The sequence below is a fragment of the Oncorhynchus keta genome, chromosome 31, assembly GCF_023373465.1.
Source record: "Oncorhynchus keta strain PuntledgeMale-10-30-2019 chromosome 31, Oket_V2, whole genome shotgun sequence".
Taxonomy (NCBI): domain Eukaryota; kingdom Metazoa; phylum Chordata; class Actinopteri; order Salmoniformes; family Salmonidae; genus Oncorhynchus; species Oncorhynchus keta.
In genome coordinates this window covers 20,296,543-20,316,298 of record NC_068451.1, presented here as the reverse complement: position 1 = coordinate 20,316,298, position 19,756 = coordinate 20,296,543, and the positions used below count along the sequence as shown (strand labels likewise).

The window sequence follows — 19,756 nt, the reverse complement described above, 5'->3', positions numbered from 1 at the left end:
GTCGGATCACTCACTACTGTAGCTAGCCCTGTGTGTGTAAGATCACTCACCACTGTAGCTAGCCCTGTGTGTGTCAGATCACTCACTACTGTAGCTAGCCCTGTGTGTGTAAGATCACTCACTACCTTAGCTGGCCCTTTGTGTGTCAGATAACTCACTACTGTAGCTAGCCCTGTGTGTGTCGGATCACTCACTACTGTAGCTAGCCCTGTGTGTGTAAGATCACTCACCACTGTAGCTAGCCCTGTGTGTGTCAGATTACTCACTACTGTAGCTAGCTCTGTTTGTGTCAGATCACTCACTACTGTAGCTAGCCCTGTGTGTGTCAGATCACTCACTACTGTAGCTAGCCCGGTTTGTGTCAGATCACTCACTACTGTAGCTAGCCCTTTGTGTGTCAGATCACTCACTACTGTAGCTAGCCCTGTGTGTGTCGGATCACTCACAACTGTAGCTAGCCCTTTGTGTCAGATCACTCACTACTGTAGCTAGCCCTGTGTGTGACAGATCACTCACTACTGTAGCTAGCCCTGTGTGTGTCAGATCACTCACTACTGTAGCTAGCCCTGCGTGTGTCAGATAACTCACTACTGTTGCTAACCCGGTTTGTGTCAGATCATTCACTACTGTAGCTAGCCAGGTTTGTGTCAGATCACTCACTACTGTAGCTAGCCCTGTGTGTGTCAGATCACTCACTACTGTAGCTAGCCCTGTGTGTGTAAGATCGCTCACTATTGTAGCTGGCGCTATGTGTGTCAGATCACTCACTACTGTAGCTAGCCCTGTTTGTGTCAGATTACTCACTACTGTAGCTAGCCCTGTGTGTGTCAGATCACTCACTACTGTAGCTAGCCCAGTTTGTGTCAGATTACTCACTACTGTAGCTAGCTCTGTTTGTGTCAGATCACTAACTGATGTAGCTAGCCCTGTGTGTGTGTGTCAGATCCCTCACTACTGTAGCTAGCCCTGTGTGTGTCAGATCACTCACTACTGTAGCTAGCCCTGTGTGTGACAGATCACTCACTACCGTAGCTAGCCCTGTGTGTGTCAGATCACTCACTCGCTACCTGCAGCCCTAGGACTGAGGAAATTAAGGAAAATGCAGCCCTGAAATACCAGCCAGAGCCAGGTCTATGGTAGCAAAACAAAATGAGAAACCCCAGAGAACCCATAATGGGGAGAAATTAATATGAGGATTTTCTGATCCAGCAAAGCTCCAGCATGATATCACATTGTACAGGCTCAGTTTATGGCTGGTTTATTCATTCAATTCTGTTAATTGAACAGCACTGCTGCAGAGGCCAAACATAAATATTCTGCAGGGCAGTGGAACATGGCATTTCAGTAGAATCTAGAATGTCATTGTCTGCACTTAACAATCCTCCATAACAACTAAATGGACAGTGAAATCATGTGGTTGTGGTCCAACTGTCTTTAGATAATGATTTCTGCATACCCTCTCACAATGTGAAGGATGATGACAAGCGTAAGCTACCTGAACAACAACATGTATGTAATTTGATGAATTCCCTGCTTGATTTGAAGTGTGGCTTACTCCAATGTGTGCAAAGGTATTGCAACTTTTCTTGAAAAAAATGTGATAAAATAGTTCAAGTTAACTAACATGGACATGAGTTGGCAGTAGCCTGAGATCGCTTATAGAGGCCACAGAATCTTTGTATTGTGGTTAATATATACGGTGTATTCTCTTGTTTCTTCCAACGACACGACAGGTGAAGAAGCGGTTAGAAAATGGAAATGAGGTACTCTCTTTCTGTTGAGTCTTACTGGGTGAGAGATGGAGGAGAAAGTTCAGCACCGTTGTGTTTCTCAGCGATAAACAGAATATGTAAATGTGACGAGCTGAAAACAGGCCCTCTCAACATGGCGTAGCCATAAATGTTGAGCCATAATTCTCCAACAGAAGAAACATAGGAGAGGGAACTGACAGACCATCGTGAATCCAGGATAAGATACATAGCTGTAATCTGTCAGATCAAAGCGAGTAATAGCACACCAATCTCTAATGCATTGTGTCTCCACAAAACAGCATGGAAAATGTTCCTGGCACGCTCAAGTACATGTTGTATTTTTATCCCTGTTCTAAGCCTTTGTTTCCCTTCTTTGTAATACAGCTCCAGATTTGTTTTGCATGTTAAGTCGATCAGGGGGAAATATAGAAGAGAGGAAATGGATGTGTGTAAATATTTAAAATGATTACTTTCAGGGCCTACAATTATCTCTAAATGTCTGGAGAATACTGTTATTATCAAAACACTTCCGCAAACATATTCCACCCTGTGCTTGATTGTGCTCTCATATACTTTCTGGTAAACTGTAGTTCACAGACTCTTCTAGACTGACATCTTCATTCCGCCCCAGCTAGGTCTGTCATATTTTCTCCATTTGTCCTCATACCCCATATCCCTCTCCTCTCTCTTTTTGCTGTACAGGACTAGGACAGGATGGTCACTGCACAAACAGCAGGCGGGTCCCGCCCTCGGAGATGTCCCATTTCCCAACATTCCATTCAGGTCTTACAGAGATGTTCTCTGTCGTTTATGATCCGGAGCTAAACGACCCACCATCGCGACAACTTCCCTGCACTGCACGGAACCAAACGCCAGCCTGATGACATGCAAAATATACACTTCCCTAATACTGTAAGAGATTAAGAAGGCCTAAAGAAACAAAATGAAAATTGATAGCAAAGAGAAAGAGGAAGAGAAAGAGAGATAGAGAGAGAGAGACGGCGGCAAAAACAGAGATAGGCAGGGGGGAGAGAGACAGAGAGAGAGAGAGAGAGAGAGAGAGAGAGAGAGAGAGAGAGAGAGAGAGAGAGAGAGAGAGAGAGAGAGAGAGAGAGAGACGAGGGAAGGAATGAGGACAGAGACAAAGCTTCCTGAGATATGGATGTATGAAGCAGAGGAAATAACAGTTTACTCACAAGCGGCCGAGTGGCACGAGTCGCATAAACAAACCTGTGACAGATGTTTGATACACTACTGTGCATGACTCTACTTAATGACCTCTCCAAGGAGGCCGTCCATACACACACATTAAAAGGCTGAGTGGGGAGATCTATCCCCATAGGTACAATAGGACTACGGTCAGTACGGGGCTTCACTCTCTAATGTGGACACACAGCTACACAGCTCCCGTGTCCCTCCCCCTTCCACTCCACCTTATGTAGGCCAACAACAATCCCCTTTAGATACAACTTCACAATGGTCCTACTTTCACCTGTTTTCATCTAATATCATCAGCTACCAGATGTATATACTTCGCTCTGGTCTACTCTCCTCTTCGATGGGCTAAATGTTATACTCTGAATTAACCGCCGTTGCCAATGCAGTAAATATCCCATTAGAGTTAGAGAGGGATAACATCTGGACGGCCGTACTAACTAACACTAACTCTGTCCATTACAGTGCAGACTTGGGGAGCGGCTGCCAGAGGGACTCAGAACCAAATACACCCAGGTACTAATGCAGGCAGACAACTCCTCTCTGTTAAAGTCAATGAGATATATGCTAAATGGCCAGGCTGTATGGGAATACAGGACACATATGGTAACGGGTACTAAAAGGGTAGGATTAGCAATTTAAATGCCTTGTTCTCTGCTCCGTGTGAATGGGCCACAAGGGAGTGATGATGCTAAACATCCTTTTTTCAGCACGGACCGACAATGTGTGCGATGCACAACCTAACCCATTGCCTGACAAACACATACACACACACATACGGAGAAACGTATTTGGAGACCCGCACACACTTAATACAAATGCACACACATGAACGCCATGTGTGCACATGCACAGACATACACTCACACTCGTATACGCACACGCACACGCACACACACAACGACAAACCCATTCCTGCATTGTTCCTCGCAAATGCATCACAATCCATAGAGCATATTCCATTCCAGCTGTCGCCAACACCCTGGTCACACATATTGTTATAGGACAAATCATACAGAGAAAACACACCCTCTGTGCTGCTCTCTCATACAGTCACTTACTGGGTTTATTATAGATGTGCTTTCTGACCGAGAAATACGGCAAACATACACAAATGGAGCCAATAGCCACTGATGTTATAAAGGACAGAATTCTCCATCCTCTTAGGGAAACGGGACACACCGTGTTGTATTCTCTAAAGGAATGTGTCCTGCTGCATACTGAACAATGTGTTAGACAACAAGCTACATAACAGGGAGACTGTTACACCAAAACCTTTTAGAGTTAATTTACATAGTGTATAAAAGCCACAATTCCCAAACATAGAAAGAAAGACAAACTCCACTTCCCAGTCTCCCGAAATAAATACAAAAACCCCCAGCATCCTTTGCACGCAGGTCATTGTGTTAAGTTATCTTGTAGGGACGCCCCAGAGCAATCTTCCCTTTATAACCCAGGTACTTACAAGGAGTTTTTCCTTTACATTTGTGGCAGCCATTGCCGGGGGCTGCATGTGTAACAGGATTAAGACAATCTGCTGCTGAGCTCCATAATCAAATCCTGCACCTCCGCACACAACGTGTAAATTAGCGTGCCACAACCCAACACCCTCTTCATTCATTTATTTATTTATGTCAGATATTTCATCAGCTGCTTTCATCAGCTGCTTGGCCCCTAAGGGTCCATGCGTGCTTACACACTCTCTCTCTCACACACACACACACACACACACACACACACACACACACACACACACACACACACACACACACACACACACACACACACACACACACACACACACACACACACACACACACACACACACACACACACACACACACACGGAGCCATGGCTTACATGACGAAAGATGATGTTCAGAAGGACTGGCAGAAGCTTACTTAGCGAGCCCCATTAGTGCAAGGGAGTCATTCTGTTTGAAAAGCCAGAGAGAGCAAATGTGATATTTGATATTGATTATTGTACTACAGTGTTGAGGGAGCGAGCACACAAGCATTTCACTGCACATTTTATACCTGCTGTAAACTGTGAACGTGACCAATACAATTAGATTTGATCCATACAGCAGTTTCCTATTATAGATTAGTGTGCTCGATTATTGAATAACATGAAAGCATTATATATGTAGTATGTTTGCTGTGTTAAACATGCTATCGCGTAGTGGGCTGTGTTATTAAATGATAAACATGCTATAGTGTAGCAGGCTGTGTTATGAAATGATAAACATGCTATCGCGTAGTGGGCTGTGTTATTAAATGATAAACATGCTATAGTGTAGCAGGCTGTGTTATGAAATGATAAACATGCTATCGCGTAGTGGGCTGTGTTATTAAATGATAAACATGCTATAGTGTAGCAGGCTGTGTTATGAAATGATAAACATGCTATCGCGTAGTGGGCTGTGTTATTAAATGATAAACATGCTATAGTGTAGCAGGCTGTGTTATGAAATGATAAACATGCTATCGCGTAGTGGGCTGTGTTATTAAATGATAAACATGCTATAGTGTAGCAGGCTGTGTTATGAAATGATAAACATGCTATCGCGTAGTGGGCTGTGTTATTAAATGATAAACATGCTATAGTGTAGCAGGCTGTGTTATGAAATGATAAACATGCTATCGCGTAGTGGGCTGTGTTATTAAATGATAAACATGCTATAGCGTAGTGGGCTGTGTTATTAAATGATAAACATGCTATCGCGTAGTGGGCTGTGTTATTAAATGATAAACATGCTATAGCGTAGTGGGCTGTGTTATGAAATGATAAACATGATATAGCGTAGTGGGCTGTGTTATTAAATGATAAACATGCTATAGCGTAGTGGGCTGTGTTATTAAATGATAAACATACTATAGTGTAGCAGGCTGTGTTATTAAATGATAAACATGATATAGCGTAGTGGGCTGTGTTATTAAATGATAAACATGATATAGCGTAGTGGGCTGTGTTATTAAATGATAAACATGCTATAGTGTAGCAGGCTGTGTTATTAAATGATAAACATGATATAGCGTAGTGGGCTGTGTTATTAAATGATAAACATGATATAGCGTAGTGGGCTGTGTTATTAAATGATAAACATGCTATAGCGTAGTGGGCTGTGTTATTAAATGATAAACATGCTATAGCGTAGTGGGCTGTGTTATTAAATGATAAACATGCTATCGCGTAGTGGGCTGTGTTATTAAATGATAAACATGCTATAGCGTAGTGGGCTGTGTTATGAAATGATAAACATGATATAGCGTAGTGGGCTGTGTTATTAAATGATAAACATGCTATAGTGTAGCAGGCTGTGTTATTAAATGATAAACATGATATAGCGTAGTGGGCTGTGTTATTAAATGATAAACATGCTATAGCGTAGTGGGCTGTGTTATTAAATGATAAACATGCTATAGCGTAGTGGGCTGTGTTATTAAATGATAAACATGCTATCGCGTAGTGGGCTGTGTTATTAAATGATAAACATGCTATAGCGTAGTGGGCTGTGTTATGAAATGATAAACATGATATAGCGTAGTGGGCTGTGTTATTAAATGATAAACATGCTATAGCGTAGTGGGCTGTGTTATTAAATGATAAACATGCTATAGCGTAGTGGGCTGTGTTATTAAATGATAAACATGCTATAGTGTAGCAGGCTGTGTTATTAAATGATAAACATGCTATAGCGTAGTGGGCTGTGTTATGAAATGATAAACATGATATAGCGTAGTGGGCTGTGTTATTAAATGATAAACATGCTATAGCGTAGTGGGCTGTGTTATTAAATGATAAACATGATATAGCGTAGTGGGCTGTGTTATTAAATGATAAACATGATATAGCGTAGTGGGCTGTGTTATTAAATGATAAACATGCTATAGCGTAGTGGGCTGTGTTATTAAATGATAAACATGATATAGCGTAGTGGGCTGTGTTATTAAATGATAAACATGCTATAGCGTAGTGGGCTGTGTTATTAAATGATAAACATGCTATAGCGTAGTGGGCTGTGTTATTAAATGATAAACATGATATAGCGTAGTGGGCTGTGTTATTAAATGATAAACATGCTATAGCGTAGTGGGCTGTGTTATTAAATGATAAACATGATATAGCGTAGTGGGCTGTGTTATTAAATGATAAACATGATATAGCGTAGTGGGCTGTGTTATTAAATGATAAACATGATATAGCGTAGTGGGCTGTGTTATTAAATGATAAACATGCTATAGCGTAGTGGGCTATGTTATTAAATGATAAACATGCTATAGCGTAGTGGGCTGTGTTATTAAATGATAAACATGCTATAGCGTAGTGGGCTATGTTATTAAATGATAAACATGCTATAGCGTAGTGGGCTGTGTTATTAAATGATAAACATGCTATAGCGTAGTGGGCTGTGTTATTAAATGATAAACATGCTATAGCGTAGTGGGCTATGTTATTAAATGATAAACATGCTATAGCGTAGTGGGCTGTGTTATTAAATGATAAACATGCTATCGCGTAGTGGGCTGTGTTATTAAATGATAAACATGCTATAGTGTAGCAGGCTGTGTTATGAAATGATAAACATGATATAGCGTAGTGGGCTGTGTTATTAAATGATAAACATACTATAGTGTAGCAGGCTGTGTTATGAAATGATAAACATGCTATAGCGTAGTGGGCTGTGTTATTAAACAGCATAATAAACCTTATCTTAATGCAGGGTGCTATGATACTGAATGTTATTGCATGGGTCATGTCTCAGGGTTATGGATAATGTACTGTGGGTGGGAGTATGGCTCAGTCTTTTGTCCTAACTGTCGAAATAGGCGAGAGTAGTTGCAGAAATTGTGCTTGTGTGTGTGTGTTGTACTATGTTGAGAGGAGGACGTACCCATGGGGGTTCCCACACCGTAGGCTTTGGAGTCGATGAGACCCCCTATCTGCGTAAGGTTGCAGTTGCGCTGGGTGACAAACTCGATGGTGGTGGACTCCATGAGGAAGGCGTAGTCCGAGGTGAGAACTCGATGGATCCCTTCATCAATATCTTTCACCATCACAGAGTGCCTCCGACTGCTCATAAACTCCCACATCTTGTCGTATGTGGAGATCTTGGTTTTCTACACAGCAAGGAATAAACAGAGAGAATGATGACTGTTAGGATACGATTCAATAATATCATAAAAGGAGATGGAGGAGAGTCAGTCTTGATAGTTATATTCCTGGTGTGATTAATGTGTAAAACAGACATTTATACAGTAGTACCGGTGCACACACATACTCTAAATCAATCAAAACAGAATGTTATTTGAGTTTTTTTTTCAAAAGCTAGATATATCATGGTGAATTCATAAATATTGGTCAGGATCATCTCCTATCAAAAGCTGTGCCTGTGAGGTTGAACAAATTGGAATGAGCTCAGAAGGAAAGTACATTTAATCAGTGCAGATATATAAAAATATTCGCATCAGTGTGTGATGCAGAAAAAGAGACCTTTCTCTAAAATATAGACTCTCCAATGACACCAATGTTGGCAGAGAGACAAACACACAGACAAGCAGAGAGAGGTTAAATAGAACACTAATTTAAACACCAGGCATGTTTTCATTCCTAAGCCTGGAACACAATTTACATGCAATTACTTTTTAAATGTCATTATGAAAACATGTCATTTATTGTTGAGAGACTTTCTGGTGTTGCTTTTCTCCCTCATTTAATAATTATCTCATACTGAGCAGACAGAGAGAGAGAGAGAGAGAGAGAGAGAGAGAGAGAGAGAGAGAGAGAGAGAGAGAGAGAGAGAGAGAGAGAGAGAGAGAGAGAGAGAGAGAGAGAGAGAGAGAGAGAGACAAAGCAATAGAGTAAAACATGCTAATGACTGTAACCACCCTCACAAAATGGCAATCTAAAGAATATCTAATAATTACAGCTCTACAGCAATTATGAACTATACAGCAAAAGTACACACTGAACACCTCAACAGAGAGTATTAATATGAATCTATTATGTGTAGTGATATAAGTCGTTAGTAGTAGTAGTAGTAGTAGTAGTGGTATTAGTAGTAGTACCAGCAGAATGATAATAGCATTAGGATTATCAATCAATTCCATTTCTGTAGTTAGTTAATATTGTGTATCAGTAAGCGCAGTAGTATTTTCAGCAGTAGTAGACTTTCTCCAGCTGTAAAGTCAGTGAAGACTCAGGTGTGTGTGTGTGATACTCTCCCATAGCCCAGAGATTTGAAGGCATTTTTGAAGGCATTTGAAACCTAATTAAGTCACATCTTCCAAGGTCCCGCCCGCCATTATTGTGTGTAATGACTTTTTGTGGCTGGTCGATATTTTAGATCAACTGGGTGATTTGCGAAGTGCCTATCAGAATCTTTTGGAGTCACCCTTGACAAATCAGGCGATTGAGCATGCAAGCTACAGACTGCTGATAAGGCAGGGGCACTGGCTCTGAATACATGGACGGGGAGGCAGATAACCACATAGTTAGCTAACACTAACTCACACAGGATAGTACAGAGGTGGGCTTCCCTCAGAACCACCGGCGACTACAAAAGACCTGCACTGATCACACAAAGCTAATGAGATATTTGGAAGAAGACTAACAGGTATCGAGATCATTGAAGTTTGACTGGGTCACAAATAGCTGTTAAATTGGAATTTATTAAATGAGAGAGCATTTGCAGAGCTTATACAGTATTTGAAAAGTTGGTATATTTATATTTGTGAGAAAGTAACTTAAGTAGATATGAACGACAGTTCGAATTACAGGAGTTTTTATAGAACTAAATATCAGAGTTTTAAAAATAGTTTTGGACTCTCCTCTTCTTTGCCTCTCCCCTCCTCAAACTGTCTGTTTTTAAATGAGGTTTTCATCTCTTCTTACTTGGCCTCTCTGTTTTCAGAATCACACATTCCTCTCGGTGGAGACGTGCATTTCCATGTCTCCGCTGGGCGCCGGGGATGATTAGAACACTGCTCTGCCTAATCCTTTGATCATGCTGAAGTGGCTGAAGATTAGCACCGCTACAATCTAACGTTACTCCGGGATACAGATCTGTTCAAAAGGCTGTTATAATCATTCACTATGCTATGCACTCCCAAACAGAATCATCATCATTGTTCCCAGAAAAAAGCGTCTTTTTCCATCTCTCTCACACATAATACCTCCTTCTCTACCGTGAAATTCGAACTCAAGTGCTGAATGAATGAATGAATGGACCTCCACACCATGTGGTGTCAGAGGAAGGCCCTATGGCACCTTTCTCTGTCAAAGACCCCAGTCATAGACTGTTCTCTCTACTACCGCATGGCAAGCGGTACCGGAACACCAAGTCTAGGACCAAAAGGCTTCTCAACAGCTTTTTTCTCAACAGCCATGAGACCCCTGAACAGGTAATCAAATGGCTACCTGGACTATTTGCATTGTCCCCTCCCAACCCCACTTTTACGCTGCTGCTACTGTGTCTGTTTATCATATATGCATAGTCATTTTAACCATATCTACATGTACATACTACCTCAATTAGCCCGACTAACCGGTGCCCCCGCACATTGGCTAACCGGGCTATCTGTATTGTGTCCTGCCACCCACCACCTGCCAACCCCTCTTTTACGCTACTGCTACTCTCTGTTCATCATATATGCATAGTCATTTTAACCATATCTACATGTACATACTACCTCAATCAGCCTGACAAACTGGTGCCTATATACAGCCTTGCTACTGTTATTTTTCACTGTCTTTTTACTTTTTTATTTTTTATTTCTTTACTTACCTATTGTTCACCTAATACCTATTTTTATTTTAAACTTAAATTGCACTGTTAGTTAGAGCCTGTAAGTACGAATTTCACTGTAAGGTCTACCTGTTGTATTTGGCGCACGTGAGAAATCAACTTTTATTTTATTTGAATTGTCTTAACCGCCACTGAATGATCAGAGATGAGAAGGAGAGAAAAGGCGGTAAAACCATGATCAATCATGATAATGCCGTGATGGGGATTGCCAATGAGGTATCTTACCATTGTTTGCGGACGACACTACAGTGGTAGGCTTGATTACCAACAACGACGTGACGGCCTACAGGGAGGAGATGAGGGTCCTCGGAGAGTGGTGTCAGGAAAATAGGAAATTAACCTCACACTCAATGTCAACAAAACAAAGGAGATGATTGTGGACTTCAGGAAACAGCAGAGGGAGCTGTCCACATCGATGGGACAGTAGTGGAGAGGGTAGTAAGTTTTAAGTTCCTCGGCGTACACATCACGGACAAACTGAATTGGTCCACCCACACAGACAGCGTCGTGAAGAAGGCGCAGCAGCACCTCTTCAACCTCAGGAGGCTGAAGAAATTCGGCTTGTCACCAAAAGCACTCACAAACTTCTACAGATGCACAATCGAAAGCATCCTGTCGGGCCTGGTACGGCAACTGCTCCACCCACAACCGTAAGGCTCTCCATAGGGTAGTGAGGTCTGCACAACGCATCACCGGGGGCAAACTACGTGCCCTCCAGGACACCTACACCACCTGATGTCACAGGAAGGCCATAAAGATCATCAAGGACAATAACCACCCGAGCCACTGCCTGTTCACCCCGCTATCATCCAGAAGGTGAGGTCAGTACAGGTGCATCAAAGCAGGGACCGAGAGACTGAAAAACAGCTTCTATCTCAAGGCCATCAGACTGTTAAACAGCCACCACTAACATTGAGTGGCTGCTGCCAACATACTGACTCAACTCCAGCCACTTTAATAATGGGAATTGATGGAAATTGATGTAAAATATATCACAAGCCACTTTAAACAATGCTACTTAATATAATGTTTACATACCCTACATTACTCATCTCATATGTATATGTATATACTGTACTCTATATCATCTACTGCATCTTTATGTAATACATGTATCACTAGCCACTTTAAACTATGCCACTTTTGTTTACATACTGTACCCTACATTACTCATCTCATATGTATATACTCTACTCGATACCATATACTGCATCTTGCCTATGCAGTTCTCTACCATCACTCATTCATATTTTTACGTACATATTCTTTATACACTTGTGTGTATAAGGTTGTAGTTTTGGAATTGTTAGGCTAGATTACTCGTTGGTTATTACTGCATTGTCGGAACTAGAAGCACAAGCATTTCTCTACACTCGCATTAACATCTGCTAACCATGTGTATGTGACAAATACATTTGATTTGATTAGATTAGATTAGTGCTTGAGTGAATAATCATTGCTAAAGTGAGTTGAATATGGGTTTTGATTGAGATGTGTGATTTTGCAGTTCATATGCTGTTGGCTACACTGATCTGGTTCAGATCAGAGTTGTCTGGGGAATTCTGTTGCCTATAGTAACACAAGAGGAAAAAGAAAAGGCTGGCATACTCTTCTCTTTGTTTTGGAGAATGACAGGGTAAAGAAAAGACTCAGAGAACTACGTTCCAAACTAAACACTAACTTCCCATTTGTTAATGAAAAGTTAACTTCCGTTCCACAGAAAACCTTGCTACACCTAATCTAACAGTTATATAATATAAAACGTTGGAACATACCTACAAATAAACAACTAATTGCTCTCAGTTAGGAGTCGTCCTGGTCGACAAGGTATAAAACGTATCCATCATGGAGTAGAACACAAGAACTATGAGGCCCCAATTGCTGGCCAACATCTGAGTCATCACGACAACAATTCAAACCCAAAGTGGGTATTGGTGGACCTTAGGGACTGAGAAAACACAACAACAAGTAATCGTAATTATCCCAACACTCTAACATGAAACACAACAATGTACATTCACCCCTGCATATGCCATATCAGTAACCCTTTTCAGTAACCCTTTACTTGACAGCGTCATGACACGGTCATAACCATGTCATAATGTGTCATAACAGCTGACATAACTTGTCATGACCTGCCATAATAACAATATCATGACACATATATATAGACCTGTATATTGTGTTATTTTATGGCTGGTTATGACACCTACATAAGAGCCTAAACCCACAAAACCTACCACACAAAGCAAAACATTTCATTACACCATAACCTACAAGTCAACAGTATGTTTATGTTATATAACATTTTCTGAAATTGATCATAGTAGTTAAATTATCTTGTAATTTGCACACACATTGATGTCAGACATGCACCTTGATGCAGACATTGATACCTTGATAAGCTCCTTTCCTGAGGACGGCTCACCTCTCACAGTGCTGGGCGACTTTAACCTCCCCACGTCTACCTTTGACTCATTCCTCTCTGCCTCCTTCTTTCCACTCCTCTCCTCTTTTGACCTCACCCTCTCACCTTCCCCCCCTACTCACAAGGCAGGCAATACGCTCGACCTCATCTTTACTAGATGCTGTTCTTCCACTAACCTCATTGCAACTCCCCTCCAAGTCTCCGACCACTACCTTGTATCCTTTTCCCTCTCGCTCTCATCCAACACTTCCCACACTGCCCCTACTCGGATGGTATCGCGCCGTCCCAACCTTCGCTCTCTCTCCCCCGCTACTCTCTCCTCTTCCATCCTATCATCTCTTCCCTCTGCTCAAACCTTCTCCAACCTATCTCCTGATTCTGCCTCCTCAAACCCTCCTCTCCTCCCTTTCTGCATCCTTTGACTCTCTATGTCCCCTATCCTCCAGGCCGGCTCGGTCCTCCCCTCCCGCTCCGTGGCTCGACGACTCATTGCGAGCTTACAGAACAGGGCTCCGGGCAGCCGAGCGGAAATGGAGGAAAACTCGCCTCCCTGCGGACCTGGCATCCTTTCACTCCCTCCTCTCTACATTTTCCTCCTCTGTCTCTGCTGCTAAAGCCATGTTCTACCACTCTAAATTCCAAGCATCTGCCTCTAACCCTAGGAAGCTCTTTGCCACCTTCTCCTCCCTCCTGAATCCTCCTCCCCCCCCTCCTCCCTCTCTGCAGATGACTTCGTCAACCATTTTGAAAAGAAGGTCGACGACATCCGATCCTCGTTTGCTAAGTCAAACGGCACCGCTGGTTCTGCTCACACTGCCCTACCCTGTGCTCTGACCTCTTTCTCCCCTCTCTCTCCAGATGAAATCTCGCGTCTTGTGACGGCCGGCCGCCCAACAACCTGCCCGCTTGACCCTATCCCCTCCTCTCTTCTCCAGACCATTTCCGGAGACCTTCTCCCTTACCTCACCTCGCTCATCAACTCATCCCTGACCGCTGGCTACGTCCCTTCCGTCTTCAAGAGAGCGAGAGTTGCACCCCTTCTGAAAAAACCTACACTCGATCCCTCCGATGTCAACAACTACAGACCAGTATCCCTTCTTTCTTTTCTCTCCAAAACTCTTGAACGTGCCGTCCTTGGCCAGCTCTCCCGCTATCTCTCTCTGAATGACCTTCTTGATCCAAATCAGTCAGGTTTCAAGACTAGTCATTCAACTGAGACTGCTCTTCTCTGTATCACGGAGGCGCTCCGCACTGCTAAAGCTAACTCTCTCTCCTCTGCTCTCATCCTTCTAGACCTATCGGCTGCCTTCGATACTGTGAACCATCAGATCCTCCTCTCCACCCTCTCCGAGTTGGGCATCTTCGGCGCGGCCCACGCTTGGATTGCGTCCTACCTGACAGGTCGCTCCTACCAGGTGGCGTGGCGAGAATCTGTCTCCTCACCACGCGCTCTCACCACTGGTGTCCCCCAGGGCTCTGTTCTAGGCCCTCTCCTATTCTCGCTATACACCAAGTCACTTGGCTCTGTCATAACCTCACATGGTCTCTCCTATCATTGCTATGCAGACGACACACAATTAATCTTCTCCTTTCCCCCTTCTGATGACCAGGTGGCGAATCGTATCTCTGCATGTCTGGCAGACATATCAGTGTGGATGACGGATCACCACCTCAAGCTGAACCTCGGCAAGACGGAGCTGCTCTTCCTCCCGGGAAGGACTGCCCGTTCCATGATCTCGCCATCACGGTTGACAACTCCATTGTGTCCTCCTCCCAGAGCGCTAAGAACCTTGGCGTGATCCTGGACAACACCCTGTCGTTCTCAACTAACATCAAGGCGGTGGCCCGTTCCTGTAGGTTCATGCTCTACAACATCCGCAGAGTACGACCCTGCCTCACACAGGAAGCGGCGCAGGTCCTAATCCAGGCACTTGTCATCTCCCGTCTGGATTACTGCAACTCGCTGTTGGCTGGGCTCCCTGCCTGTGCCATTAAACCCCTACAACTCATCCAGAACGCCGCAGCCCGTCTGGTGTTCAACCTTCCCAAGTTCTCTCACGTCACCCCGCTCCTCCGCTCTCTCCACTGGCTTCCAGTTGAAGCTCGCATCCGCTACAAGACCATGGTGCTTGCCTACGGAGCTGTGAGGGGAACGGCACCTCAGTACCTCCAGGCTCTGATCAGGCCCTACACCCAAACAAGGGCACTGCGTTCATCCACCTCTGGCCTGCTCGCCTCCCTACCACTGAGGAAGTACAGTTTCCGCTCAGCCCAGTCAAAACTGTTCGCTGCTCTGGCCCCCCAATGGTGGAACAAACTCCCTCACGACGCCAGGACAGCGGAGTCAATCACCACCTTCCGGAGACACCTGAAACCCCACCTCTTTAAGGAATACCTAGGATAGGATAAGTAATCCTTCTCACCCCCCCCTTTAAGATTTAGATGCACTATTGTAAAGTGACTGTTCTACTGGATGTCATAAGGTGAATGCACCAATTTGTAAGTCGCTCTGGATAAGAGCGTCTGCTAAATGACTTAAATGTAATGTAAATGTAATGCACCTACCCGTAATTATATAATTCAGAGAATAACTTTTCTGAACTTTCCTGAACTTCCCCCCACACCCCCACGCCCCCCTTTCCATCTATGACTTTGCTGATAACTACTTTGAGGAAAAGTGTACTTACTATGTCTGTAATATGTGGTTGTCCCACCAAGCTATCTTAAGAATAAATGCACTAACTGAAAGTCACTCTGGATAAGAGCATCTGCTAAATTACTAAAATGTAAAATGTACCCCAAATGTCTGTTGCTGATGACTGGGATGAATGCAGGAGCAGATTTTAAGAGCAGGACAAGACACCTTTTTGACTGATGACAGACATAAGGGCAGGCATGTACGTGATAGGCCTATCTGGTTTATATGATTATGATGGTTCTTGACAAGTCATAAAGTGTTTTTCTTAGTCCAAGTAAAGTGACACAGGATGGTCATAATGGTCTAAGTTATTTAAACTATGATGGAAAACAAACATGATTGTAAAGAATACATTAGAACAACAACAAAAGATTTAAGAGACAAATGTTCAAACACTGTTTTTATTGCACGTGTATGTACATTATGTGCCATTGCAGGCTTGTGGCCCCACTACAATTTTTTTTCATTTTACCTTCATTTAACAAGGCAAGTCAGTTAAGAAAAAAATATTATTTTCAATTATGGCCTAGGAACAGTGGGTTAACTGCCTGTTCAGGGGCAGAACATCAGACTTGTACCTTGTCAGCTCGGGGATTTGAACTTGCAACCTTTCGGGCTACTAGTCGAACGCGCTAAACACTAAGCTACCCTGCCGCCCAAAATGAGCTCTCTGAATCGATTTGAATGTGTCCAACGCCCTCATTAGATGAAGTGGAAGTTAATACCTCCGTGGAAGCCCTTCCTCTTATAAATCTATTATTTCTACATTGTGATGCTAATAGCTGTCAGCCCTGATCCCCAAGGGCAATACAGAGAGTACCAAGTCATAACCTCTAATCAACCAAGCACCTTCAGGTCCCGCTCACCAGAGGCGTCATGCCCATAGATTTGTCCTGTTTATTTATTTTTTAGATGCTAAATTAATTACTATACATTTTTAAGCCTACCTTTTGTCAGAGGTATATCTTGCGGAGGGGCACACTGACTGGACTTGGCAAAGAGTACCCCCCCCCCCTCGCCTATTCTCCCTAGTAAATGGTTCCTTCCAAGGTGCACTACGGAGCAAAGACATGCTAGGCAGGACGCTAAATACACTAGTGCTTGCAGACAGTATCGTCAGTGGAAGAGGAGAGACAGTTACAAGTGACAGACACAGCCCCTTCCTATTAGAAGTCTTTTTAGAGAGTATTAAAAACAATGTTCTCCCTCCTACAATGAGTCAGGGATTAATAACACTGATACCTAAGCCTAAAAAAGAAGTGCTGCTCATCGATAACTGGCGTCCAATTTGTCTTCTTAATAATGACTATAAGATATTAGCCTCACTACTTGCAAAAAGAATTAAAGAAGTTCTGGATGCAATCATTGATGAAACACAGTCTGGCTTCATGAGGAACATACATATTTCTAACAATGTCAGACTAGTATTAGACGTACTTGACTACTCAGACCTAATAACTGAGGATAGCTTCATATTATTTTTAGATTTTTATAAAGCATTTGACACAGTAGAGCATCAGTTTCTCTTCCACTCCCTTGAGAGACTTGGCTTTGGGGATTTTTTTCTGTAAGGCTATTAAGACTCTCTATGCAAATGGTAACAGCTCAATCAAATTGAAATATGGCACCTCACCTAGATTTGAGTTAAAGAGAGGAATTAGGCAAGGTTGTCCTATCTCTCCGTACCTGTTTTTATTAATCACCCAACTTCTTGCAAATTCTTTAAATAATAGTCCTGTACAAGGTATTTCTATAGCTGGTAAAGAAATTATTATAAGCCAGCTGGCTGACGATACTACACTTTTTCTGAAAGACGCTAACCAAATTCCCATATCGATCAATGTGATACAATCCTTTTCCAAAGCCTCTGGTCTATTACTTAACATTAAGAAATGTGAACTCATGGCTGTCAAAGATTGTGTGACACCTTCATATTATGGTATTCCAGTAAAAGAAGAACTTACATATTTAGGAATAACCATTACAAAGGATCAGAAGTCTAGAGGCTTACTAAATTTTAACCCTCTTATTAAAAAAACCCAGAAGAAACTAAATCAATGGCTACAGAGGGACTTATCTTTAAAAGGTAGAGTCCTAATAACCAAGGCTGAAGGTATCTCTAGACTAACATATGGTGCTCTATCTTTATATCTTGACCGTAAAATAAGCAAGGAGATAGACCAGATGCTTTTCAACTTTCTTTGGAGAAACCGTACCCATTACATTAGGAAAACTGTTGTAATGGACACTTATGAGAATGGTGGACTGAATTTTCTGGATTTTACTACTTTAAATAATACTTTCAAGATCAATTGGATAAAACAATTCCTAAGAAGACCCACTTCTATCTGGAATTTTATTCCTCATCATGTCTTCTCTACTTTTGGTGGCCTTAACTTCATGTTGTTTTGCAATTATAATATTGACAAAGTTCCAGTGAAACTTTCTGCTTTTCATCGGCAGGTTTTCTTGTCATGGTCCTTAATTTATAAACACAATTTTTCTCCACACAGATATTATATATGGAATAATCGGGATATATTGTATAAAAATACCTCTCTGTTTTTAGAATATTGGTTCAGAAATAATATCCTATTGGTGAGCCAACTGGTAAATGCAGAGGGTCTTTTACTCAGTTATAAAGAATTCTTATCACTTTACAAGGTCCCTGTAACACCTAAAGATTTTGCAATTGTTTTAGATGCCATTCCCTCAGGTGTTGCTATGTTATTCAGGAACATGTCAAGACCTGACCCTCAGAGCCTACCTTCTGTTGACCCTGTTGACTCATCAGTAGGAAAGATTTGTTTCTCTTTTGGTCCATTCAACATTATCTAATTTAGCTGGGATGCCTGCTGGCATGGTTGCTAGACTTTAGAAAAGTCTAAATTGCTTTAATTCTTAAAGAATCAATGTGCATCATTCATTAAAATGACAATTGAACAGGTAAAGAGGTATAACCTATGCTTTAACCTATGCAGAAAATTAGACATAGAAATATCCTTAGGTATAATGATTATGGCTCTAGACTGCAGGAAAAAGTTATTTTCCAACAATTTTCACTCAACCAGGTGAAAGCTGCGTACCCCCTCCATCCTCACGTACTTCTCTAAAATAAAGGGTACATGACGCCCCTGCCTCTCACCTCAGACCCACTCAAGGCTTTACAGGGGAGGAAATGTGAGTCACTGCCTGCTTGGCCACAGTCTAATCCTGAATCATGTGACTTGGTAAATAATAACAATTAAGGATCATTTGTCTCTTGGCTTTATGAGGTAATGTTTCTCTCTTCAGTGTGCTATTTTTCAGCAGGGAACTTGATGTAAACTGTTTTATAAAGGTAGTGTACTGCAAAGCAGGAAGTGAATACTTGTGTGAGTATAAATGTGCGAGTATAAATATGCGTGTGCACGCTTGTGTGTGTGTGTGCGTGTGTGTGTGTGGGCATGTCCGCATGTGCATGTGTGTGTATGTGCACACGTGTGCCTGCGTGTGTGTGCTCATGGCTGTGTGTGTGTCTGCGTGTGTCTGCTCATGGCTGTGTGTGTGTTTGCGTGTGTCTGCGTGTGTCTGCGTGTGTCTGCTCATGGCTGTGTGTGTGTCTGCGTGTGTCTGCGTGTGTCTGTGTGTGTCTGCTCATGGCTGTGTGTGTGTTTGCGTGTGTCTGCATGTGTGTGCTCATGGCTGTGTGTGTGTCTGCGTGTGTCTGCGTGTGTCTGCTCATGGCTGTGTGTGTGTTTGCGTGTGCCTGCGTGTGTGTGCTCATGGCTGTGTGTGTGTCTGCGTGTGTGTCTGCGTGTGTGTCTGCATGTGTCTGCATGTGTCTGCGTGTGTCTGCTCATGGCTGTGTGTGTGT

At 42.7% G+C, this 19,756-nt stretch overlaps 1 protein-coding gene across 1 annotated transcript in view; it reads right to left on the bottom strand.

The window, feature by feature from the left end:
* LOC118367756 (glutamate receptor ionotropic, kainate 2-like) overlaps window positions 1-19,756 on the bottom strand; it is a 301,405-nt gene that overhangs the window by 41,758 nt on the left and 239,891 nt on the right. The window contains exon 14 of the mRNA XM_052489092.1: window positions 7,862-8,087. Coding sequence (XP_052345052.1) covers window positions 7,862-8,087 — 226 coding nt within the window. The remainder of the gene's footprint in view (window positions 1-7,861; window positions 8,088-19,756) is intronic.